This window comes from Rissa tridactyla, chromosome 2, assembly GCF_028500815.1.
Source record: "Rissa tridactyla isolate bRisTri1 chromosome 2, bRisTri1.patW.cur.20221130, whole genome shotgun sequence".
Lineage (NCBI taxonomy): Eukaryota > Metazoa > Chordata > Aves > Charadriiformes > Laridae > Rissa > Rissa tridactyla.
In genome coordinates, this window is record NC_071467.1 from 47,815,160 (window position 1) to 47,840,829 (window position 25,670).

Genomic DNA, 25,670 nt, shown 5'->3' on the forward strand with positions numbered 1-25,670 from the left:
ATCTGCTTTTAATTGTGTGTCTTCCTAAAGTGCAGTTGTTCCTCTTAGGTCATTTTAAAATTTGAATTTGGCCTAGGGGAGCGTATGTTTTGCAGCAACTAATGTAGGTTGCTGCTAGGTTGCTTTAACATAAAACTTGCAACTTACAAACAAAGCAGATCTACTATCCATATTGAGTATACATAATTCTATAGGAACATTGAGAGAAGTGACAAAGCAAGAAAATTTTACATTTTGTTACCGATCAAATGCGTGTTCGAAAGGGTCACTGAGAGAAAGCTAGTTGGGAACCTACACTCTATATGTTGTTTTTGAAGTTTTTCTAAAGGTTATATAGGGCTACTGACAGCCATCTGTCCAGGCATCCAATACTGAAGGTTATCTATATTTACCAGTATTTAAATTTCTCAAGAAGTAACTCTGTATATGAATTATCTGACCAGTATTAGATCTGCGGTTATTCCATCACAGGTTTTAAAACAAAAGTCTTGGAGGCTTGTTTACAGCTTTCTTAAGGCATAATTATATGTAGGAATCTCTGCATCCCTGTGTTTTATGGCTTTTTCCCAAAACCTACCTTCCATCTAAAAATCTTACTGTCTGTATCACGGTTTACAAAGGGCTTGTCAGGTTGTCATCTGACTCCTGCAGTGCTTGTACTCCAGATTTTTTTTTATCACCCAAATTGTACTGATCTTAATGATTATGCATATAAAGAAGCAGTGGTGGGCTTGAAGTTACACTCAGACTTCAGGCACTGGTTTAATTTCCCTAGTAGGGTTGTATCATTCAGAATAAATATCTGGTGTATTTCTTTCACTGCTGTATCTGGCACCCAGATTTCCTCTCATCCTTAACTTTTCTTGTTCCTTTCCTGTTAGTGTACACCATTCAAAATTTGGACAATACTGGTTAAAATAAAGTGATTTTTCTTGGGTGTTCTGCAGTTTGATCATAGGGGTTTTTTGTTTGTGTGTGTGTGTGATTTCTTATAATTTCTTTCAGGGATACTGCTGGCCAGGAACGATTCCATACACTTAGCACTAGCTATTTTCGTGGCGCACAAGGCTTTGTTCTTGTATATGACATCACAAATCTGGACAGTTTTCAAAATATAACAAGCTGGATGAAAGACATACATGAGGTAAATATATCTAACAGTGGTTGATCTCTTAATGGAGGTAGTTAACGAGTTACTGCAGTTAATGTTTTAAATGACTGCGTGAGATTTGTTCTTGTTCCTCGAGCTGTTTGTTTCTAACCAGAATGTCTTACATTTAACTCAGCACACAGTAGAGTAGTAGGATTACTGCTGTCTGAATCTGGAATACATTGTAGATTATCCAGGACAAGCCCATGGTGATGCAGGAGTGTTCTCTGAGGTACTTTTAAAACAGAGCTTCCAGTCCAGTTTTGCCCAACATGCTGAGTTATGGAACTTTATTCACTGGTATGGCTATGCACAAACCAATCTCTGTGAGCTCATCCTGGGATTTTAATTGGCTTCCACATCAAAATTCCGTATCACAGCCAGTGATTTCCCTTTCCTAATTTCATTGCTTTACTGTAGTTACCTCATCCCAAGAATCAAAAGAAACAAATCAAATTAAACATCCTCTTCGTCTTTACTGCGTATTCCTTTTGAGAGGATGGTTTCAAGAGGGAGGAACCCGGGGAGGAAAAGGAGAATCCCTTTTTGCTGGCAGTGAGCTGTTTGGTTAGCTCAGCTGCTTGTGGTATTACAGCCAGAAACACGTGCTTTCATGTGACATAGGAAGTGATTCAACAGCACATGGCTGCCAGACAGGGAGTGTGTTCCTACCTCCCTTCCTGCTCCTGAACGTTGGCTCCGCTGTGCTGCTTCTGGAGCTTGTCAGAGCCTTCTGAGGTTCACTCTGACTTTCTAACATGATAGAAAACTAACACAGCAACACCAGTTGGATGGTTTTCTGCTCCATCAGTGAGTTTAAGAGGTTCATAGAAAGGTCTGACAGTTATTGGAGTTGGCGCAAGGTAAACAGGTAAGAGTAGGAAGGACAGGAGAAGAACCTGTGAGAACAGTGTGAGGGAGGCGTGGGCAAACGCTTAGACATCAGATCATTCAGCTGCCCATAACCCTGTGCCCTGAGTCTTTGTTGCTAGGTCTCTCTTAATGCATTCTGTATTAGGTAGAGGCAGGTCAGTTTTAGAATAGAATAGTTCAGTTGGAAGGGACCTACAACGATCATCTAGTCCAACTGCCTGACCACTTCAGGGCTGACCAAAAGCTAAGGCATGTTGTTAAGGGCATTGTCCAAATGCCTCTTAAACACTGACAGGCTTGGGGCGTCGACCACCTCTCCAGGAAGCCCATTCCAGTGTTTGACTACCCTCTCGGTAAAGAAATGCTTCTTAATGTCCAGTCTAAACCTCCCCTGGCACAGTTTTGAACCATTCCCACAAGTCAGATCGCTGGACATCAGGGAGAAAAGCTCAGCACCTCCCTTTCTACTTCCCCTCCTCAGGAAGCAGTAGAGAGCAATGAGATTGTCCTAAGCAATAGCATGGAAGTATGTAGTTAGAATGCTTGTTTAAGTTAGTATGCTTGTGTAAGAATCCAAGCAAGCTCATGCTCTTTGTTGATTGAAGTCAAGTAAACATTCAGGCAATTTTTGTAATACTCTGTGAATTGATAGGAATATGACAGGATGGATGGGAGAGTTCATCTTGGGAAAGCGGGCTCAAAATAAAACTATCAAGTGCATTTGTTTCGCTCCTCACAGCTTCAGTATATGGATGACTTAATGAACTGCACATGGTCATATATCCAATAATATATAAATAGGATATTTTATACTCCTAGTAAAACATTACATTTAAATTACCTCCATATTAAGAACATTACTATGGTGACCTAGAATGTCATTATCCTTGACCTTAGAGCCATCTTAAAAGTCTTAGTGGCAACAGAGCCTAACTTCAGTAATGTATTACAAGGGAGATTTGATGATACAATATTCTCACTGCCTTGTCTGCACACACTTCAAACTAACACGTGTGTTATCACTTCATTAAGAAAAGCGTGTGCCCTTCTGTGAGGCAAACCAACAAAAGTCACAGCTAGATAGGCCACTGGTTGTGCAGTTTCATGATTGGCTAAGATTTAACTCAGCACACAGTATAATAGTAGGTTTACCGTTATCTGAAGCTGAAAATGTAGATTATCCATATATATACATTTATATATATTTCTCTGTATATGCATATATCTCTCTGATTGTGTGGATAAATTTATAAAACACTGATCTGTCTTGACACTGCCTGTTCGTGACACTTAAAAACTTTTGTGTAAACATACTCAAGCTATTAGTATGTAGATTGTTTAATCTTAACCCCTGGAGGTACTTTGTTAGTTTAAAATCTAAAAAAATGGAAAAATACTCCATTTAAAACAATTTCTGGGAATGTAAATGGCATGATTGATTGTACCAATCTCAAAACTAGCAATTAGTGAGTATTGTAATAGAGCTAGATAATAATAAAAAATTTAATTTAGTCCTAGTGGGATATCAATTTCTGAAGTGTCTTGGTGAAAATATATGGGGCCATTCATTGCAAAAGAAGTGTTTTTAAGCAATAACTGTTAAAACACAGGGCATTTCATGAAAATTAATTACTTACTGGAGGTTGGTGACATTTCCTGAATTTGCTTTGGTCTGTGAATGCAAACCAGTATTTAATTCCCGACAAATGCCCAGCATCAAAATGACTGTTACTACAGCACCCTTTAAAATATGCAAGCATAGAAAAAATAAATAGAATTTAAAACGGGAAACAGATACAGGTTTCATTAAACACCAGACTAATAGGTAATGGAAAGCTTGCACCTGAACAAAACAGGATTTTTTGAGATAATTCAGTTATTACATTATGCATTCATTTTTTGATTCTTTGTACATAGAGATTTTAAACAGAAAGTTTTTTAAAAATCTGTTCAGTGTGGTAAGCCATTTTTACAACAGTTGAAAATAACAATCTAAGCAATTTAGCATTCCTAAAAACTCCATTGATTTTATAAAAACTGGACAGTCAGTGCTATTACAATCAGATTACCAGTAATGTTCTCATTGTATTTCAGTTATTTTAAGTGTGGTATACAGCAACTTTCCTATCAAAAATGAGTTACTGTTCAAGGAAGTTCAATACGCAAATATGCTGCCATATTTGTCTTGTAAAATTTGTATTCAGAGCTAGAGGAAACTAAGTAACATGACTGTACTTAAAAAGCTTGCTAGGAAAATATACTCACAGATTAATATCTTGGGACATTATTGGCAAATCCAATACAGGTATATCGGATTTGTAACGCACTCATTAGGAGCATGGTAATTGCAGGAAAATTACTTCAGAACCTGAAACGATTCTTGATTTGTAGGATTGGGGGCCATGTCCAATTTATTAAGGTGTTCCTCTTGTCTGCTGACATGGCTTTTAGCTATTGTATGTAGCTGTTCTGAAAGGCTGATTCTGTTTGGCCTTTAAAAATTAAATACACGTAACCGTGTACCAAATCCATTTGCAGAAAACAGTTCTTTCCAGGATGTTTTGAACAAGATTCCAACTAAAATATTGGCAAAAAGGTCCTCACAATAAAGTGATCAAATGCTCAAACAGGTGCCCAGAGAGAATCTGGAGATACTTAAAACTCAATTCAACAGGACCTTGCGCAACCTGACCTGACTTTGAAGTTGGCTCATCTTCAAGCAGGGGGTTAGACCAGGTGGCTTCCAGACTTCCTTGCCAACCGAAACCAGTCCATGATTCACGCGGGGCATCTGGGTCTCCAAAACCTTTTGACATAGATGGTAGGTCCTAGTTTTCTTTTAAATACATTGGACTGGTTTTCATTGTGTTGATCTTCTGGTGTGGCCGTGAAGGTGGCATTACCAGTTCCTAAAGTTATCTCCATGTTAGAAATTCTCTGCTAGCACAGAATTTTCTGCACTGGGAAGATAAATTCATTTTCTCATGCAGTAGCAAATCTTGGTGACGTAGTGTTCTTTGAATACGTTAGCTTTCTATTCGTACTACCTGAAGAAGTGACCCCTCAACCAGGATATGAAATGTATGAGTGTGTTGGGTTACTGCCATTTTTGCATTGTGCCCTTTTCCGGTTCTGTTCATTTGGTGCATCTCAGAGTTGGGATACTGGACTCTTTCAGTGTTTCTGCATCATACTTAAATAAAAGCAGCTCAGCAAGCTGCTTTACAAATGTTAATTATTTCGTCTTCAAACTCTTTTCAGTTTTTCTTCCTCATATGGGAAAGCTTGATGTCAAAAGGATTGAATGGGTTTGTTGTTATGGCTCTGATTAGAACTGAAAATTCTTGTTCTTGTCGCTTTACTAAATTGTTTTATCTCTAATCCCAGATTGGTTTCAGGGTAAAATTGGTTTATATCTAGTCGTGTCTATCATTCTAGCCTTTGTTTATTTCCATTGAAGTCCTGGAAACTAGGCATTTGTAACTGAGGTCGTAAGGTGGCCCTTAGAAAAATATAGGAAAGAGACATGTATGGGAATCATAATATGAACACTGCCCATGTGATGCTGTCAGGGAGACAATGAGGACAATGTGTTCCTAACAAATTAATCTTCATTAATACATTGGGTATGTTTCTAGTGAGTAGGAAGAAGAAACTTACCAGCTTTATAGCCTTCCCCAGCTCTGCCTTCGTCTTGCTCCATTACCGTGTGTATCCTCTTCAGATCTGAAAAATTATATTAATGCTACATTTCTTCCTCAAATACAAACTAATTAAGTATTAACATAGTGTATTTATCAGGTATGGGTTCTCGATTTCACTGTTTGGACCTGCAAAGAAACTTCTGTTCCCTTTTCAAACTGTAATCAATGAGTATCAAAATCATGAGGCCCTGCACAGCTACGCCCTGGAAATGTGAAGGGATGAGGTGCTGATTTTGTAGGATCTATAACTGGATTTATACAATAAGGAGTCTGGATGAGCTGGTAATCACGGTCAGTTTGCTGCAGGGGAGGCTGAGGCTGGGCATGCATGGTAGGGTCTGTGCTCACCATTTAAAAAGTGAAGGGATAATGTCTTCCAGTAACCTGTAAGTACAAATGTGACGTAGTTCTCTTTCAATAAAGGTGTCTGTGCTACTTTTGGTACTCGCATGAATTCACAGCACTTCTGTGAAACAGTTTCCTGGCAAAATGAGAACAACTGCAGAAAAAAAGACCTAGCATTTGAAAAAAAAAAAAACAAATTACATACAAAAGGGATGAGCAAGATATTTTCCCTTTTGTATTTTTGATTTCTGTTTATAGTCAAGCAGTGAGTTGGATGTTTATTTACCTGGTTGGGTGCACAGGCTAGGTGAAAGTTGAGCAGTACGGTAATTAGTGAAGGGCACTAATTAGCGAAGGGCACTGGCTCCTATCAGAGCAGGCTGCTGAAACGCACCATGGTACTATGGTGCAAGAGTCTAGTGTTCCTAGTCCGGTCCGTGGCACCGCTGCCTTTGAGGTTCTAGCACTGCTCCCTCCTGTGGCCACTGGTCACAGCAGCCTGGCTCCCGCTGCCGCTGGATCCAGCTGCTGGGGCTTCCAGCAGGGGAAAAACCCTTTTGCCAAAACCTGATGACTCCAAGCTCTGCCAAATGCTTCAAAAACTTGGTCAGTCTCAATATATCTCTCGGCTGTAGTGCTTGGAGAGAAATACAGCGCTGATATTTCCTTTTTGGAGGTTTTAAAAAATAGTAAAAAAAAAAGGCTAGGTTTTCTCCAAGTTCAGATTATTTTTATTTTAAGTTTCAGTAAAATGTGAACTTTGAAATGTTAAAACCAGAATAAAAACTGAAGAGAGTGAACGAAAAATCTGGACGTGTTTTTGAGATATCAAAGCAAAACACTTTTTTATACTTCTCAAAAAAATGTTTCTTTTTGCCTTGCTGAAATTAATGAAATTTTTAATAGTATTTTTCCATGACATGGGGAAAAAAATGTTTCCTGACTCTATTAGCTTAGTCAGTGCTGACTTGCATAATAGCATCTTAACAACTGTAAAATAACCATCCTCTTTTTAGCTCTAGATTTTGCATTTGTAATGCTTATTCTCGAGCTATAAATAAAAGAGGATGGAAGCACTGAAGAGCCATATTTTTGGCCGACTCAAATCAGTGTAGCGCTGCAGTTTTTATGCCAACATGGTCAAACTTCTGCCTAGTCATATTGACTTCATTTTTTAAGACTTCACCTACTTAGTCAGTTTTCAGGATTTAATATGGTCATAATTTTGGTGTATGGTCTTTAGTTTTTTAAAAGCAAGAAACTGCAAGATACCATCTTTAATAAAGAAGTACTTTCAGTGGAGTGGAGGATCCAGTCAAAGTGAAAAATTCATTATATTGATGTAGAAATAAGTTATTTGCTGAAATAAATACTTAGTGATTGGTAATACTGATAAATATTTACTGAAAGGCCTGGTACCTCTAACCTCCTTTAAATTTTGTTACTATTTGAAGCTGTTTAGAAGGAACATTTCTACGCAAAAATTTGTGCTGTTTGTGCAGAAATACAGGATTAATTTCATGGTTTTGTACATACTAGGCCACTAGACCAGGCTGCTCAGAGCCCCATCCAGCATGGCCTTGAACACTTCCAGGGATGGGGCATCCACAGCTTCCCTGGGCAACCTGTTCCAGTGCCTCACCACCCTCACAGTAAAGAATTTCTTCCTAATATCTAATCTAAATTTACTTTCTTCCAGTTTAAATCTGTTAACCCTTGTCCTATTGCTATGCTCTCTGATAAAGAGTCCCTCCCCATCTTTTCTTTAGGCCCCCTTTAGGTACTGGAAGGCTGCTATGAGGTCTCCCTGAAGCCTTCTCTTCTCCAGGCTGAACAACCCCAACTCTCTCAGCCTGTCCTCATAGGAGAGGTGCTCCAGCCCTCCGATCATCTTTGTGTCCCTCCTCTGGACTCTGCTTCAACATGTTCTTCTTATGTTGGGGACTCCAGAGCTGGACTTCTTTTGATGCAGCCCAGGATGCAGTTGGCTTTCTGCCTGCAAGTGCACACTGCCAGCTCATGTTGAGCTTCCCATCAAACAACACCCCCAGTTCCTTCTCCTCAGGGCTGCTCTCAGTCCATTCTCCGCCCAGCCTGTATTTGTGCGTGGGATTTCCCCGACCCACATGCAGCACCTTGCACTTGGGCTGGTTGAACTTCATGAGGTTTGCACAGGCCCACCTCTCAAGCCTGTCCAGGTCCCTCTGGCTGGCATCCCTTCTCTCCAGCGTGTCGACTGCACCACACAGCTTGGTGTCATGGGCAAACTTGCTGGGGGTGCACTCAGTCCCGCTGTCTGTGTTGCCAACAAAGACGTTAAACAGCACCGGTCCCAGCACCGACCCCTGAGGAACACCACTTGTCATTGGAACATAGTGTTCCTTAACAATTGTGCGTACTGCTATACTCTTCTAATGAGACAACTTGTTTGTGAAAGTGCAAATTGACTAAAATTAATGATTCTATCATCCTTTAACAAATAGAGGTTTTTCCTTGGCATTTCTCTGAAGGGAGGGACATGTGTCCATGTGCATGTGTGTGAGCTCTGAGGAAGAGCATTGTGCCTGATTTTGTCTTATGGCAAAGTTATAACAATTAAGAGTTTGACGGAGGTCAGAGATTTCATCAGCATCCTTGTAGAGAATTCTGCAGCCTGAGACCAGGCTTTTAGAGTCATCAGAGAAGCTGTGTGAGCATTTACTTTCAGAATGTAAGCCATGGGATCAGACCATGTTAGCTTTAATTGTCTCTAGATTGAGATCCTTAGCTTCCTCCATTTAAGCCACCAAAAGTGTTTTTAAATATTATGGTTTTCACAACAAATGTCAGTTTTCAAATTCCACGTGCTGTTGCAGAACTGTTCCGTTTCCTTGTCATTATTCCGGTCATGTATAGTTACAATGGCTTATCTTAAAATAACACTGATGTAAAGCACCCAGTGCATTTCACAGTCATCATGTACGTAACTGGATTAGTGGAACGAAGGATGGAGACAAGGTCAAAAAGCTAGATATTTCTTCTTTTTGAAATCAATGAGGTTTTTAAATTTTACTTCATTAAAAATCTATTGCCTTCTTTGGAGTGTCTTGGAATAATCAAACTTTTATGTTGAGTTTGAACACTTTGAATGTAATTTTACTGTCTGTGTGCTAAAGTGAAGCACAGAGAGGTGCTCTTTCAGGTGCAGCAAATTCCTTCCTTTTGACGTGTGAGTGCTGTATGTAGACCTGACTCATATGCTAATCCATGAACCCATTACTTTAGGGAGGGCAGTGTCTGTGAATTCAGGGCATTTCCAGTCACTTTAAAGCCTCAAGATGGAGCATTCATCAGAAGATGGTGCCCATGCATCATATACTTTATACTGTGTGAAACGGGTTGGAAATTATGCCCTGTACTTGTAACTGGCTTTTTTCTGCTCTTTGCAATCTTGCTGTTTTCCTCCAAATCCCAGTAACTGATGGAAAATATTTCCACATATGAGAAGGTAAGGACAGAATTTCGCCTTTACTTTCAAGGAAATAAAGTGTTGAAGCTTAGTGTGTGCTGAAGGTGAAGGGCTTTTGTTGTGTGCTTTTTTTCTTACTTGACACTTATTAATGCTGGTTCTCTTTTAGAAAGCAGGTGATGAAGTGGACGTAATACTGCTGGGCAACAAGTGTGATAAGGAGTCAGAACGTGTAGTTCCTAAACAGAAAGGAGAAAAGGTATCATTGGTACTTTCTTTGGCTTCTCCTGAGTATCTTTGTATGTGACTGTGAGCTGTTACATTGAAAATTATAAAAAGCTCCTGAATTCCAAAAATTCTATTAGGAATTGCTCCAGAAGAATAGTTGTGGAGTTCTGGAGTGTTGGGGGTTTTTTTTAACATATGAGCAGAAGTACATTAAGTAACTCCTAGATGATTTCTTTAGAATACTGATTTTTATTTTGAAAGTTAAAATGTACTTTAGAAGTTTTAGGCATTACGATAGAAATCTTTCTTTTGAATTAAAACTAAAAATATTTTAGAGTCCCCATTTTCGGAGTACTGTTTTAATGTGGAATACTAAAATACCACGCACAATACATTCTGCATAATTTTTCTGGTACTACCCATCAATGATTTTTTTGCAACAGCCTGACTATGAAGAACTTATTCTGGCAGCCTGTGCACAGTGATCTGCAGTGTCTATGAATAGTCCTAAATAATACTGGGCAGATAGATTTAAGGAACATCCAGCTCCTCTAGATCTAGATCTAGATGTGGTGTACAACTGAGACTACAGTATAGTTTATACTTGCTGACCATGTGTAGAGGAAGAACTGCTGTGAAGTGGGGGAGTGCTGTTTTAGAGGCGGTGGCAAATTACTTTCACTGAGAGGAAGCGAGGCAAGCCAGAAGCCGTGCTATGGCAGAAGAAATTGTGATAATGACTTAAATGTTTCCGGAGAGCTTGTCCTGTAAAACAGTAAATTTTGCAACTGCAAACTGTATGCATCTGTTGTCTGGAACTTGGAATGAGCCTTTCTATTATGCTTTGGGGCATGGTGAGTCAGGCAGGATGTCTTGTGTTTGAAGAAAAGAAACGCTGATAATTTCTTGCCAATTGTATAATCCCAGATTAGGGAGCTTTAAAAAAATAGCATCACCTTTTCAACAGCATTATGAATAGAAACTTTTGAAAGTCCATTGTTTGTATGCAAGACGCTTTCAATGTTAATTACTATATCTGTGTCCAAGGAATAAGGTTGCTGAAAAATACACGTATACTCTCACTCAAAGAGTGCACTGTTAGAAATGTAAAGAGTCAGTGGATGCATGTGCACAAGAGGGCAGTAGTAGGGTTTTGCATATGGTATTAACCGTGACATTTTCTGACTTCTGTGTACTTAACCATGCAATCAAAATTTCTCTTAATGTAGTATTTTTTTCAGAAACAAAACATCACCTCCTCAGCAATGCGTCTGCTTTCTAGATTTCTGCTGTGTTTTGAGGCCAGGCAAATCTTCCATTTTACTGGTTATTTTTTTAATGTGATTTTCAAATGCTAAAGAATCTGACTGAGACAGCTGGAGTAAGATTCGATAGATTTGATACTAACTCTGCCACATAATAATTTGTACTTACGTATTTCATATTACCCTGTGTGTATGAGCTGTAAGTGTCGTTCTGTTCAGAGTCTTGCAGAGAAGACCCCTAGATTCCCTGGGAATCTTACCATGTACGTTGGCATTTCTATAACAATCTGGCATAAGTGAGTGGCCGTCGTGTGCCACTTTATAGACTAATCTAATGCTGAGAAATATTTTTTTTGTTTTCTGTTTTAGTTTATGATTTTAATTGCTCAGAAATTGATATATTTAATTTTAACACTACGAAGTGTTTTCTTGTATTAATAGCTTTTTATTCACTTTAAGAAAGGTTTGAACTCAACCTTCTTGGGCTCATCTATTCTCCTTCCCTCTCCCCCCCAACATTATCTTTTCCTCTGAAAAATAAATAAAGATATTGAAGGTTATATGACTTGGTAGAATGTGGACAGTTTTCTATCATATCTTTCTAACAGAAAGAGCAAGTAAGTAGTCTTCCTTTTTTGCTTTTGCTGTCTTCATGTGCCTGACTTCAAAGCTGATTTTACAGGTACAATACAAACAAAAAAAAAAATGTGCAGAGTTCTAGGAATATTTCAGACACATATCTCTGATTCAACGCTAAGAAATCATAGCAGTGCTTTTCTAGGAAATAGTACATTTTGAGTTAAAAGAAATAAACAATTGGAATTAAATTTCACCTTGGAAGAGATTACTTATTTTGTTATTGTAGGTAAGATATGATCTTATTTCACTTAAGCTCTCCAAACTGTTCTCAAGGATAATATAAAATAACATTTCCCAGTAGCATCATTCCCATAGGTTCATTAATGTATTTAGGTATTTTGTTTATGGATCTATTCAAGATGCTCCCAAAGGCAAAAAAAAAAAAGTAATTCTTTGAATGTGCCTTTCCAGTTTCTTTATGAGAGGGAGTGGCCAAAGCTGTGTTCATACTTTCAGCTGCTTTAACACTGGACTGTTGGGTTTTTTTCCATCTAGCTACATTTTTACAGTACTTGCGTTCCACAATACTTACCAGTATGGAAGGTGAATTGGAATAATATGTACATTAATCTTCTTTGACCAATATTGTGCACATACAGAGAAAATGTATGTGTCCAGCTTTGTATGTGTCCATACAAAGTGTCCAGTACACAAATGTATGTGTCCAGAAAAGTGTCCAGCTTTGGCTCCTCCATTTCAAGAAGGATGTTGAGAAACTGCGGGGGATCCAGCAGACAGCTACAAAGATGACTGGGGTCTAGTACTGGTAATCCATGAGGAGAACGGAGGGAGCTGGGTAAGGATGAGGCTAAGGAGCAGTTATTGGTCTACAGCAATTGAAGAGTAATTAGAGGAATGACAGAAATACTCTCCTCAGTAAGGGCAGACAATAAAGCAAGGGGCAGCAGACACAAGTCCTGGCTTTGGAGGTTCAGGTTGGAGATAAGGATAACCAATTGCACTATAAGGGTGATGGAGGGGGCATCCCATAAAGATTATAGAATCTCTGTCATTGGCAGATTTCAAGACTCAGGTAGACAAAGCCATGGCTGACCCCACATTGTATGGGCAGTAGTCCCATTTCAAGTGTGGTTATATTTCCAAATTATTTCTGTGATTCCATGATTAAAATGGTTTGTGTTCATCAGAGTTTGTACATAGGTAGCCTCTAGGAATCTGTTACATGACACAAGAAAGAAAAAAAGAATATTTAATAGTAGATTCTGTGTACTTTATAAGCTGCAAACAAGCCTTCTCCACTTTATTAGCCCAGTATTTTTAATTGCCTGTATTTTTCTTTGTGCACCATTATGCATCATTACTTTGCATTGACACTTGACAATAATCAAATTATTTTATCTTTCCGTAACAAGTTCCTGCAGTACCGAAAACAGTTCATAGCAGTCAGCTGGAGTTTTAGAATCCCTTATGAAGCAGTCTGTCTTAAGAAACAGATCTCGTCTTTATTTTCAAAATTACACTTTCTTATAGCATTTTGGAAAAGAAACCGTTTGGCTTATTTTCTTTTCTACCTTTAACATAATCTTTATTATTATATTTTGACTGAAACTAATAGAAGTCCAATTCTTGTACCTTCATGCCTGATTTTGGAATTTTTGTAAAGCATTGATTTGTTAGTGCTAGGTCTCATTGAAAGCAAACATAACTTCCAAAATTAAACTTTGTATCCTAATGGAGAGCCTTCCAAATAAATCATTAAGTGGTCAGTAATTATAGGTTTTTCTATACATTATAAGCAGTAGGGTTTTTTCTTTGCCTGGGATCGTCTTGTCCAGATGTGTACCGAGAAAGGATCCATTGCAGAGGGAGTAAATATGCTCTCCCACTATGTTTTTCTGGCAGATATTATTCCTACCTTGGCCTCCTCTCTTGGGAGGCAACAATGCAACTGTTTTTCTCCATGTATTTAACTATATAAATTAGAAAAAGTTTAGGACCTTAAAAAGGCATGAATTTGGTTGTTTTGTTTTTTTTTTTTCCTCATGCCAACATGTCTTAAAGCTATCTGTAAGGGAAGTACACTGGAAATAAGAGAACATGAGTAAATTAAATAAAATCAACCGATGTAAAGTCTATGCTGCCCTTTTCTTCTAAGTATTTTCTCTCTTTTACTGTTACCATAATATATTTTTGCAAACATATACGTTCTTTGCTTGCCTCTTATCTCTGTGCTTCTCCCTCTCTGGTAAAAAAGGAGCATTTCTTTTTATATTTCATCACGCCTCTTTTTCTAGAGTTTTTGTCACATTTTTATCTATATTTTGCTCTAAATAATTGCCTAGGAGACAGTTCATTTTCTAAATAAATCAAAACATTGAGAACAGACCCACTGGAGTTTATTCTTCTTACTTACAAGTAAAGACAAGTTAAAAAGCTGTTTTGAAAATGTAAAAATTTAAGAAGAATGTTTTAAGAGTTACTTGAAATTTATAAACTGAGGATAAATATAGAGTACTTTACTGAGCTGACATTTACTTAATCAGTGTTTTAAATAGCGTGTTAGAAGCTGTCAGAACACCTCCATATCTCTCGCTACTAGTATTAGGAAGTGTTTCTTTCCTAAAGCCTGTTCATCCCATTGCCTACATTTGTTTTACAGCTTGCTTGGGAACATGGAATACCCTTTTTTGAAACCAGTGCTAAAGATAACGTGAACATTGAGGATGCGTTCTCAATCTTGACTAAGGAAATACTGGAGAAGGTAGGCTCCTTTTCTGAGTAGAAAGAAAATGAGAACTTTTTCTTGACAGGTTGGATAAACAAGGCTGTAAATACAGAAGAGGTTTGGCAAAGCACAGCCAGTGCTGGTTTTGCATTATGGAGTTAATATTTTTAGGGGGATCCTGTAGCTGTAGACATACAGAGGAGGAACGTGGAGGGGAAGAATTATTGGAGAAGAGAACAACGGAAGAGGGGAGCAGATAAAATACAGTTCAGAGAGAGGGTGAAAATTCAGGAAAACGGCATCTGTGGCTTTCCTTACCATGCTTTTCTTCAAGTGAGAGGTTAACAGCTCTAGAGTAGCTCCAGTTCTGTGCCAGGAAGATTCCTTTTTCCTGTAGGTTTCTGCAGAATATGCACACTGTGAAGATGCTGCGTGCTGATGGAATGAGCGGACCTTTTATGCTCAGCAATCAAATGTTTTATCCAAAGTTCATAGCTGTTTATTTGGATGATTTATGCTAGTACTTTTGAAGTTATCAGGACCTAAAGATTTGAGTTAATTAGTGGTAGAATCAATATTGTAGCTGTCAGAGTCAGCATCTCTAACTACCTAGAGTGTGTTGGTCCTTACTCCTCAGAGTTGCAATACTTTTGTAGGACTGAATTATTGTTAATTAGCTCTGAAAATGTTTTGCATCGTAATTTATTTTTAGACAGTAGAATATTATTTTAGACATTAATGGATGTTCTTCATGCAATGCATTATCATTGCCATTCATCACCAATATTAGTTATACAAAACTAGCCTTCCATTCCGAATACTCTTGAAGTCATAATAAAGATAAATGAGCAAAATTACTGACAAAGTCACAAGTTGCAGTGTTTTGATTAAGTAGCCATAGGGGATGGTCAGAATAATAGCTCAGGCTTGGACTGCTTCTAAATTGAGGTCTTGTCATATTATACAATAACACAAGTTGGTTATTTTGAGGGAGAAAAAGAAAGAAAAGAAAAAAAAAAGCTTTTGATTCCTTTAGCCTGAAAATGAAGCTTATCAACTCAACAGTCAAATATTGTTTAGAACATGAGGATAATGTCTGGTCCTTGAAGAGCTGGCAAAAAGCCTCAAGTAAGATAACTCTGATTTTCTTGTAAATGAAAAAGACATTGGCTACTGTAAATAGAGAATATATTTGTTAGTATGAAGCATGAAAACTACAAAACAATAGCTATGATCATAACTGCTACAATGACAAATATCTGTGACTCGAGCATTTCTGCACAGTGCATTTGGGTAAAAGCCAAGAGAATTGTTTGCAGCATGCAGAAATGATGTTTGGGTATTTCTTACTTTACGATTGCCTACACTTACTTTACTTTAAGTAATACTTTAGTATTCCTGCTCATCTTCATGAAAATTCATGGGTTTTTTAATGTGGACACACAAGCAAATTCAGGCCTTGTTGAAAATGCTACGATAGCATTGCAGGGCTGTAACTAGTACTGCTTGAGAATACAGTTGTACATTCTGCATCCACATATGTGTATTTGGAAAATATGTCCATGAGAATTTGTCAAGTTTGTCTGTAGTAACATTTCACCTTATCTAGAAATGCTCGCAAATCCCTGATGGGTGCTATTACTTTGGTGTATAATTTGCCATTTTTAGTGAAATTCATTTGTTGATTTAAACAAGCACTCCTATAGCCCAAGTGTTTTTGCCACTGGCCAGGTAAGAAAGAGTTCACAGTAAAAAAAAATAAATCTATCATACAGTTTCACCATGGTTTTCAGGTTCGGCAAAATAATTTGCTTGTTCACAAAACTGTGAAATCTGAATGTAGTACTTGAATTTTAACTTCCTCTAACTGATGAAATTTTGGAGAAGGGAGAATGCAGTAGGAAGTGTGACTAGTAGCTGTGAAAAATGACATGGTAGATGCCAGTCTGAGATCATTTCAGTCCTACATCCACTCTGTGGTGCTAAAATACGTACTTGCTGATTGTGAAAAGGAGATACAGCTTTGCACGAGTGTTTTGGCCCAAGACACCTATGTCTGAGGTAGCAGGATATAGGGCCTCGCTTACTTCTGCAGTAGGAGCACCTCTGCCAGACTGATGACATGCTTCAGTGGAAGCATGTCATTGCTTCACCGCTCCCATACAGGAAACTCGTTTTGAGAAACTCCCTAGAAAAGTCTATTACGGCCATGCATTTTGGAAGTATGTGGAGGTCATTCAGAAGTAAGATAGATAGGCAGGCGGTAGACCATTTTCACATGCATTGCAGTATCTGAGGAAATCTAGGATTTTTTATATACACTCTTGTTCTCAATCTACTATGGGCATTTTATTAACTACATCTACATAAAACACTCCTGTAGATGGGGAAGATCAATGTCCAGAGTTACAGAGCTCATGCAGAAGTAATGAGCTTCTTGATTCTCTTGAAATTTAGAACAAGTCGTGGTTCAGTGGAGGATTGGAAGAAAAGCACATGAAAATGTCAGACAAAAAAAAAAAGGCAAGTTTGTATTGTCATTATTTTGTGCTGCATTTTCCTGTCTCTTCTTTTGTGGCTTTACTTGTGGGCTTAGGGGAGAGAGAAGATTGCTGTATCCCAGCGATTCAGATAACTAAAGCGCTGCTTGACCTTTCAGGTATTTATTGTCTCAGCCATTCTATGTTCGGTCTCAATCCTACAGCTGTAATTTACATGAGTAGCCTCATTAAAACAATCAGGTGTTATTTGACAGCTTACATTGGTAACAGCTAAGGAGTCATGCTATATTTTTGAGAACTCGTGATTTTCAAACAAATCAGTTATTATTAACTGATTTGATTGTATTCGAAAGGCTGCAGTGGAAATGAAGGTTAATGACACGGCTTATTCCACAGGTTTGCTTAGACATGTTGACAAATAACAACAGTATTTTTTTTATTCACAGTTCTTATGAGTCTCAGATATGCCTAAACCTGTTCATTAATAGATGGCAGCTGTTCTTTAACAATGCTTCTGGTTGCCAGTGAACTATTTGTACTTGTGAGTCAGCCCCCCAAAACCAACCAAAACCAAAAAAATACCACCCAGAATGCAGTTAGTATTTGCACTTTTGTGGTGTTTGGTTTCATGGCTGACAAGTAGTGCTCTTCTCAACTAGCTTTTTAAAAACGTATTACAAGCCTTTGTATTTCTGTCTTTGTGGGTGTGGTGGTTGGTATTTTTTAAACTAGGAGCAGAATGAGGGAAACTGTATTCAATAAAAAAGAAAAAAGAAAATTTTTTTCCTCTTTCTGAAGACTGCTATAAAACTAACCAAAACTTATGTTCTGCCTACCTCCCAAGAGTGATTGACCACTAAGATTGTTTTAAGATAATATTAAATAAATATGTATCTGCTGAGCAGAGAACAGTGAAAATCCATTCAAGAGCTTTCCCTGTGCTGTTGAGAGTAACATTTAATGTCTAACAGCTGGATATCCTTTGAAATGAACATTCATAAATAGCAGGCGTCAATTCCGTCCTTTCTTGATCTCTTTACCTTCCTCTCCTCTGGCAACAAGATTTTTGAGATTACACTGTGTGTCCAATTCCTTTGCTCCTAAAGTACCTTTGGAACTTGCTAGCTGATTTTAAACAAATTTGGCAGGTCAAACTAAAAGGTCATTAAGCTCCCAAGGAGTTCCTTGAAAAGAAGGTGCTGGGTGGAGGAGAGGCAAAGTACTCTGCAGAAGGAAAGTCTCCAGCATTAGTTCATACAATATTAGACAGAGATGAGTACACAGAGGGACTGAAAAATGGCTCGACCAGCCACTCCAGCTGGAGCTTGCATTGGGGATATCCAGTTTAATTCACTGCAAGACCCAAATCCATAGAAAATTGGATTTCATTATTGCCAAGGTTCGTGGAATTGTTAGTTTGTCCAAAAGATCCCTGTCTCCAGCAGTGCACACTCAGTGTTTCTTTATTATCCTCAATCACACATGGAGCCGCAGACTTTATTTGGCCTTTATTTATCTTGTACTGACCACAGAATATTAATTTCTCTGTAAGGTTTTTCATAATGCTTGGAATGCTGTATTTTAGATCTATTTTAGATTTTTATCTTTATAACCTTCTTAGTAACGTTAGGTAGTATATTCAGCATCGTACACATGAGAACCAAGGTACAGAAATTAAAACAGGATAAATGGTACCAGTTCAGTGCTTGTGCAATGTAGGGCATAATTTTACTACACTATCTTGTTTAATTAAAAAAAAAAAGTCTGTTCTGGACATGGAATGAGCCAGATATTCTTCTGGAAACGGTAGCATATAATTAGGTCATGTAAATCAAAACTTAATCATAACACTTGAATATAGGGGATGAGATTAATTTTAGCATGCATGCTAAGCCAGCACCGTAGCCAGCTAGAATTTACATGACTGGTCTGGTGTGATTGGAGTCATCTCTATTCAATGAAGAGAGATGCATCTTTTTAGAATGAAATTGTGTTCTGGAGGTGCCTTTCTCTCTCCATTGATTATAGAGGACTCCGTATCTCAGCCTGTATGGTTTCATATGATTAAAGTTAGATAAATTTAACTCCAGGAGACCAAAAGAATGTTACACACTTGACTTCTGGCATTTGCTGCTTCTGCAAGATCTTGACTTTGAAGCTGGATTGCTGTCTTAAATAGGATTTTTGAGGTGCAACTGTATTAATCCTTACATAGATGATCTGTAGGGTTGCGGAACCTTAGAGTAACAGCACAGCTGTCTTCCCAGGTTTGTGAAATAACTAATTGCAGTACAACATTGTTACAGTCTACGCAGTGTTAACAGAAGAGGGAGGTAGAGACCCACACTTTGCCAGTGGGTTAGATGTTTTAGACATTGTGGAATAGCAGGCTTTGGGAGCAAGGACTTCATCCCCCTTTCTTGAGGAAAGTGTTCTGCAGCAGTTAGATCCTGCTCTGCCTGACTCCATATTCTCTCCTGGTCCTCTCGCTGCCCCCTGCAGTGATTGCTTTCCCTGCTAATATATCCATAGTTTTGTTTGGTATGGATTGTGTCCTGTAGTGCCCATTTCTGTTGCAAGAGGACTGTCTTGCATTTCAAACAAGTAATTTGAATTACACAATACAAGGAAAATACACGTCGAGAAAATGGCAGGACTGACCTTAATAACCGAGCTCTCTCTACTGGCAGTTCAGGCACAGAAGTCACGTCAACTTGGTTGCATGAAGCTCTCCGCCATGCCTTGCCAGTCTTTGTCAGCTATCACTGTTAAATATAAACAAAATGATTGCCGTGATTAAGTGTCATCATGTTGTCATTAGAGAGAATATAAATCCCTGAAATTTAAAGAAGTTATAAATAATGGTAGCTTTAGTTACAGTCCTTTCTGCTTGTTTCTCTAAAGCTGTCAGTTTTCCAGCAAGCACGCCAGGTCTGACTTTGACTGTGGATGTTGAAATGGATAGCGTAAAATCCTGTCATTCTTCCAAACCCATAGTGAACCCCACCTCCAAAATAACTAAAACGCTATCAAAATACCTAGAACTGGTTCTAGAGTGAGTGAATCTGACTTGGTATAGCACTGCTAATCCAAGTGGTTTTTCGGCAAGGAATGGGCAGCTGATCTTAATGAAGATTTATAAATTCACTCCATTAGAAGCCTTCAAAGACTTTATTTTATTTTTTGGTGGTGCTTCCCTTTGTATACCAGCTTAGCTTTCTTTCCCTGATTAAAAAAAAAAAAGAAAAAAGCCAAAACCGTTTGGGATCTGAGCCATCTCATCACAATTCCTGTGTCTAGAAGCCTGGAAGTTAGGTATCTATTGCTCTCCAGTGATACAAACTCTGCTTAGAGCTGGGGAGGAGAGACAGCCAGAAGCTTAAAACTGGCTTGAACAGATGCCTGCCTGTTAGGTAAGACGTGCCTGCTGTGCTATTTAACAGGAAAAACTAGTATTTGATAGCAGGAAGTTTCAACATCTTAATAAATCACTGCAGGGTAGAGCAGCATCTGTGTCTGCGGCGGTATTTTCAAAACCCCACTTTGCCTAGGATGGGTGCTGAAGTGGAAACACGAGCTTCTCGGTACCGTTTTGGTTCTTCTCACCTTTTCACAGTTTTCTGCTGTGTGTTGTCTGGCTTGTCAAGGCTGAGCTGAAATGTGAGCTGGAAGTGTTAGTGTTGAGGGAGCCCTGAAGAAGGAATGCTGCCTGCTTTGTTCTCGCAGGTGGGAGAGATTTGCATACCTCCCTGCTGGAATTCCAGGAGAGGAGGGTGCCCCACCTCTTCTGAGGCTCTGCTGAGGTTGAGCTCTACGTGGGATTGCCTGATTGTTGCTTCAGTGCTTCATGCAGGACTCATTGTATCTCTTCAGGTTATGAATGTGCACTTTTTAAATGTGCATATAGCTCATTTGCTTAAATGAATCATGGGCCCTTATTTGTTTGATGAAGATCCTGTGTGGAATAGTCTTATCAAACTGAAGTGATTCTTAAAGTCCTCAACTTTTAAATGGCTTTTAAATTAAACTATTACCTTTTTATTTGTGTAGAGGTGGTTCTTGTCTTTCTGTCCTGGCTGATTTGTTGATGAACTACTTTCAGATAATGATTTTACAGATTACATGAACAATTTCATTGTCAAATACTAAGGATCCTTGCTGTACTTATACAGGAACAGCTTTCTCGCCACCTAAAAGTACTATTAAATTGTAAAATATTTGCAAATAAGCATCTTCAGCTTATTTGCTAAGGAACATGCAAGTTTCTCCCCTCCAACTGAAAGCATGGAGTTAGATAGAACCTGCAACAATTACAAATTAGGAAATGTTTCCTCTAAAGTTAAATAAGTGAAACCTGAATTCTGAAATTGTTCAAAGAGGGATTTTTCTAGAACTCTTCTACTACTTAAACTGAATATTTTTCTCATGAAGAAAAAGCAGGGGTGAAACAAAACCTACTTAGTTTATGTTCACAATGATCAATGCTCAGTGTTATTTCTTGATCTCAGTAGAGTGAATTTAAATTTCTTACTGTACCATTATTTTCCAAAGCTTCTTTCCCTCACCTCAGAATCTTATCCCTAAACCAGAGTGCGGTGTCTTGGTCCTTGAGATGACAAGGTTATGCTTGTGTACTTTTGATTCTGCTTTGCTCCCTCTTTTAAAAAGGTGTTTGTACTTTACATTTACTGTCTACGCTTGAAGACTATGATATACTGTCTCCACCTAGCACAAATCATAATGGCTAATGCCTGTACTCAAGCACCTTACACAACTGTGTAAAAAAATTAAAACAAATCAGAAGTTATGAAGCTGCATGGTGGAATTTATGTGAACTCTCAAGGGTAATAAAAGTGTTATGTCTGTTGGTACTTGTCAGTCAAACAAAAAACCAAGTAAAAGTGCACATGCTGTATTTCTTCACACATGATTTATATGTGACTAATGACAAGTAATTCCTCAAATCAGTAAGTCACAGTCTTCCTGTGCACTAGAGTCAAAACAATAAGTGTTAATAATTTTATTGATGGCAGCTTCTGCATCCATCCTGAGGTTTAGATGCTACGATACCTTTCCTGCCCTCTGCTCCTGCCTCTGTCTATCACTTCTGAGCCCTTTCCAGGTGTTTCACCTTCTACCTCAGCAGCGTGCACTGTGGAAGCCTCCCTGGGTCCCTGCAGCTCGCGGGAGGAATGGGCTCAGCCACCCTCTTCTTGGGGATGTCCCTGGTGCAGGGCAGCCAGCACGCTGGAAGAGCTAAAACTATGGCTACAGAAGGGAAAAGGAAATAAATTTCATGTGTCTTCTCCAGAATTTTAGGTAGTGTTAAATATCCTCAGCCAAAGAGGCGTAAGGCTTGTTGTAACATGGAAGAACCTTTTGTTTTCCCCTCGTTTTGATTCATGTGAGTAATTTTAGGTGAACCTTTCTGCATGTAGTCAAAGTTCAACTACCCGTTGACATTGTATATCTTAAGTTCTTGATTCTGAATCATGATTGGCATTGTACTACATGATGCCTTTTTTTCCCTCTATTTTTTTTTCCTGTGCTTTGAATTTCATGAATTCCAGCTTAGATAGCTGTCCTCTCTGGAAGCTTCTCTTTATTGTCAGAAATGATTGTTTATGGCTTTTGGGTTTGGTTTGAGAGAGGAATGTGGTGAATCCAGTGGTTGTGCTTACTTCTCTGTGTATCATTACGTATTTAGTAAACCTGCCAAGAAGCAGGCGGGAAAATGGCAAGTAGGTAAGTTAGGGCATTTTTTTTCCTAGGCTTGTGACAATATTCTCTACGTCTTTGTGCCTGAGTTCAGGGTTCAGTGTTCATAGTTCTGGAGTACAAGATTGCAACATGTACTGTATTGCACAACTGGGTTTGATTGTTTCTCTGGTCAGCGCTAATTATCTAGTTGAGTTTATTGCTGAAAGGAAGAGTCCTGGTTTTGCTGATTTTTTTTTTTTTTTATCTACTTTTGCAATCAGTACATAAATGTTTTACAAGGGTGGAGTGCTATTTTGATAATTTATCTTGATAAAACCTGAGTTGTTTCCCTTTAGGGGTATTCATGGTTATTAAATAAAGGCAAGAAAATAGATAATTCTAGTGAATTTCACAAAACAAGTTAACGTCTTTTATAACAATTAATAGCCTGTGCATTTTTTAATGGGTACTGATGTTCTGTATTTCCTTATTCCTTTCAACTGGATTTTTGCACCCCATGCTCAATGCTTCAAAGATTAGTATACTTAACTGCAAATTAGTGAAAATTGATGAAGTCAGCAGAAGAACCTGTACATCTAGAACAATTCATGTGAGTAAAGATTTACAGGATCGGTTCATATGGTTTGTAGTGTCTCCTCAAAAGACACTTTCTATCATCTGTCACCTTCAGTTAGGAGAGATGTTTGAGGCAGCTAAAGAATGTGAATAAACCAAGCTGGGACTTGCATGGGCATCAGTCTCCATGTAATTTATTAGAAACCTTCAATCTTTTAATTAAATATTCAAAGGAAAAATATATCCAGTGACCCCACCAAATCTTTACATATTAAAATATGTGAAAATTCAAGCTTTTTGACTGTTGTTCTAGTTATCTTAATTAAGTGTTTGCTTTTGTTTGCTTTACAGAAATCCTGTGTATTATATGACTTAGATGTTGTGGCTCTAAATGAAAGTAAGAAGAGAACCTGCTGTGCGTTCTGAAATACTGTTTCTTATTCTGTTTTCTCTTCAGAAAATATTAACTATTGCAAAGGAATATACAGGATTTTTAAAGTGAGCCTGTAATCCCAAAACACAGAATTTAGGCATCCTTTGTATTACACAAACTTTGTTGCCAAATGTTTTGATATGTTTATATTATATTTTCATAGTTTTAATGTGAAGTTAAAACAATTATCTGACTTTGGAATTATTAGATGCATCACAGGATGACTGCATTTGCATACAAATGTTTGCAGAAATGAAATCTAAGCGTACTAATTTTCTCTTATTAAAAAAAAAAAAGTAATTTACCTTGACTTTTTTTTTCTGTGTTATTTATACCAGATTTGTAATGCAATGAACATTGACATCATCACACAGGCAACCAAACTTCTGATATACGAAATCATTTATGGTGTCCCCCACATAACATCCCTTTAAGTAGCTGGTATTTACCGCAGTCCCCTAAGATAATTTCCTGGGAATTTGTGGCTTTGATTCTTTTATATCCATTTCTGAAAAATGTGTGTTACTTGAATACCCTTGAACAGGGAGACTGCAAAGGTGAGGGCTGAGAGAAAAGAATAAGCCATATACAAGATGATGAGTATGTTGCTGAACCTTCCTTGGAAGGAAGAAAACACGGAACAACAGAATGCACCCAGTAATAATTATCTTGCTCATATAAACTTTTATCGTTCTATAAAATAATTCATGCAGGTGTTAGCAGCATACCTGCATTTTCAAATGTTTCTTTTGTTGTAAATGATCACAATATTAAAAGGGTATGCGGTGCTTGTTTGATGTTGTGAGGTATTTATATTATTTTCTTAAAAGTATAAATACATCAGGTATCTGATTCTGCTCATTTAGGTCTCTTTTATACTGGCATGTAAAATCTTTAATTTCAGTGGAGGATATTAGATTTTATTTAAATTTAAATGGGGGCAGAATCAGGATGCCAGTTTCTTTAATCAAAAGCAAAGGGAACAGAAATCAAACCTGCAGGACACGCACAAAGCAAACACAAGTTGTGAAGGTTGAAGAGTTGTGGTGATTATGTCTTTTTATTATTATTTTTTTTTGCCTGGGAGATGTGGTTCTTGCTGATTATTAAATTTAATTGTTTTATCACCATTTGTGAATGAATAATACTACTGTGCAAAATTGTGTTGTGAGCTATCCCAGCCCGTCCAGAATAACTACTAACTCCACTGGCTTATTGTTCTGGGATGTCACTACTCTCCTGAAATATGGCTGCTTCCTTTTTGAGGGCTGTTTACAGATTGTCGTAATATCAAATTATTATTAAATTGGGTACTGAGACAATGGGCTCCACTGGAAAATGCTTTCTGAAGCACATGGGACCTAATGTGCCTAAGCATCCTGCCAGGTTACTGTGCCACCAGGCCATTTAGTTGGCCAGCAGAAGGGGTGCCAAAGGATGGGAAGGGACACATATTTACAGCTGCTCCTGAGAGTACTCGTCATGGCCAGTCACTTAAGCTGGCATTGAGAGCAAAATCTCAAAACAAGGAACAAAGGATAATCCCTGCCTTAATTACAACCACAGCAGAGGAAGAAGGAAAGGATTTGGAGAGGCTGGCTAGGTCCTCGTCTTATCTCAGCCTCAGATCAGCTGTCCCTGCTGTACTGCAGGAAGGTGTTTAGACACTTGCAATGATGGAGATTTCACGGCACTTTGGAGTGGCTGTACACTCCTTACTTGCCTGTTTGGCAAGCAGGAAGTTTCCTAATACCTAACCTAACTGCTACACATGGAAAGCAGGTTTTCCCTTTCCTCTTGACGTAAGTGAATGCCTCTGCCTGCCCTCTCTCTTCTCTTCAGGCCAGAAAACTCCTGTGCCTTCTACCTTCCCTTGTAGTTTGGGTTTTCAGAATCCTTTGCCATTTTTGTCTCTCTCCTCTTGATATTTTTGAGTTGGTTCTCAGCTATTCTGGAGTGTAGACCTGAAAACTGAGCAGACAATTCCAGTTTAAATAATAACAGCTGGATAGATTAAAAGGATTTCTTCATTGTCATATTTGTGATACTCCTATTTATGCATTCCAGTATCAGCACAATGCAAGATAGCCTAGCACTGCTCGTGATCCGTAATCTCTTTTCT

At 38.3% G+C, this 25,670-nt stretch overlaps 1 protein-coding gene across 1 annotated transcript in view; it reads left to right on the top strand.

Annotated features, from left to right (window-relative positions):
* LOC128906388 (ras-related protein Rab-10-like) overlaps nt 1–24,345 on the top strand; it is a 30,975-nt gene extending 6,630 nt beyond the window's left edge. Inside the window, exons 3-6 of the mRNA XM_054193571.1 lie at nt 1,006–1,144; nt 9,690–9,779; nt 14,273–14,374; nt 23,467–24,345. Of these exons, the coding sequence (XP_054049546.1) occupies nt 1,006–1,144; nt 9,690–9,779; nt 14,273–14,374; nt 23,467–23,541 (406 nt within the window). The 3' untranslated portion in view covers nt 23,542–24,345. The remainder of the gene's footprint in view (nt 1–1,005; nt 1,145–9,689; nt 9,780–14,272; nt 14,375–23,466) is intronic.
* The last annotated feature ends 1,325 nt before the right edge of the window (nt 24,346–25,670 follow it).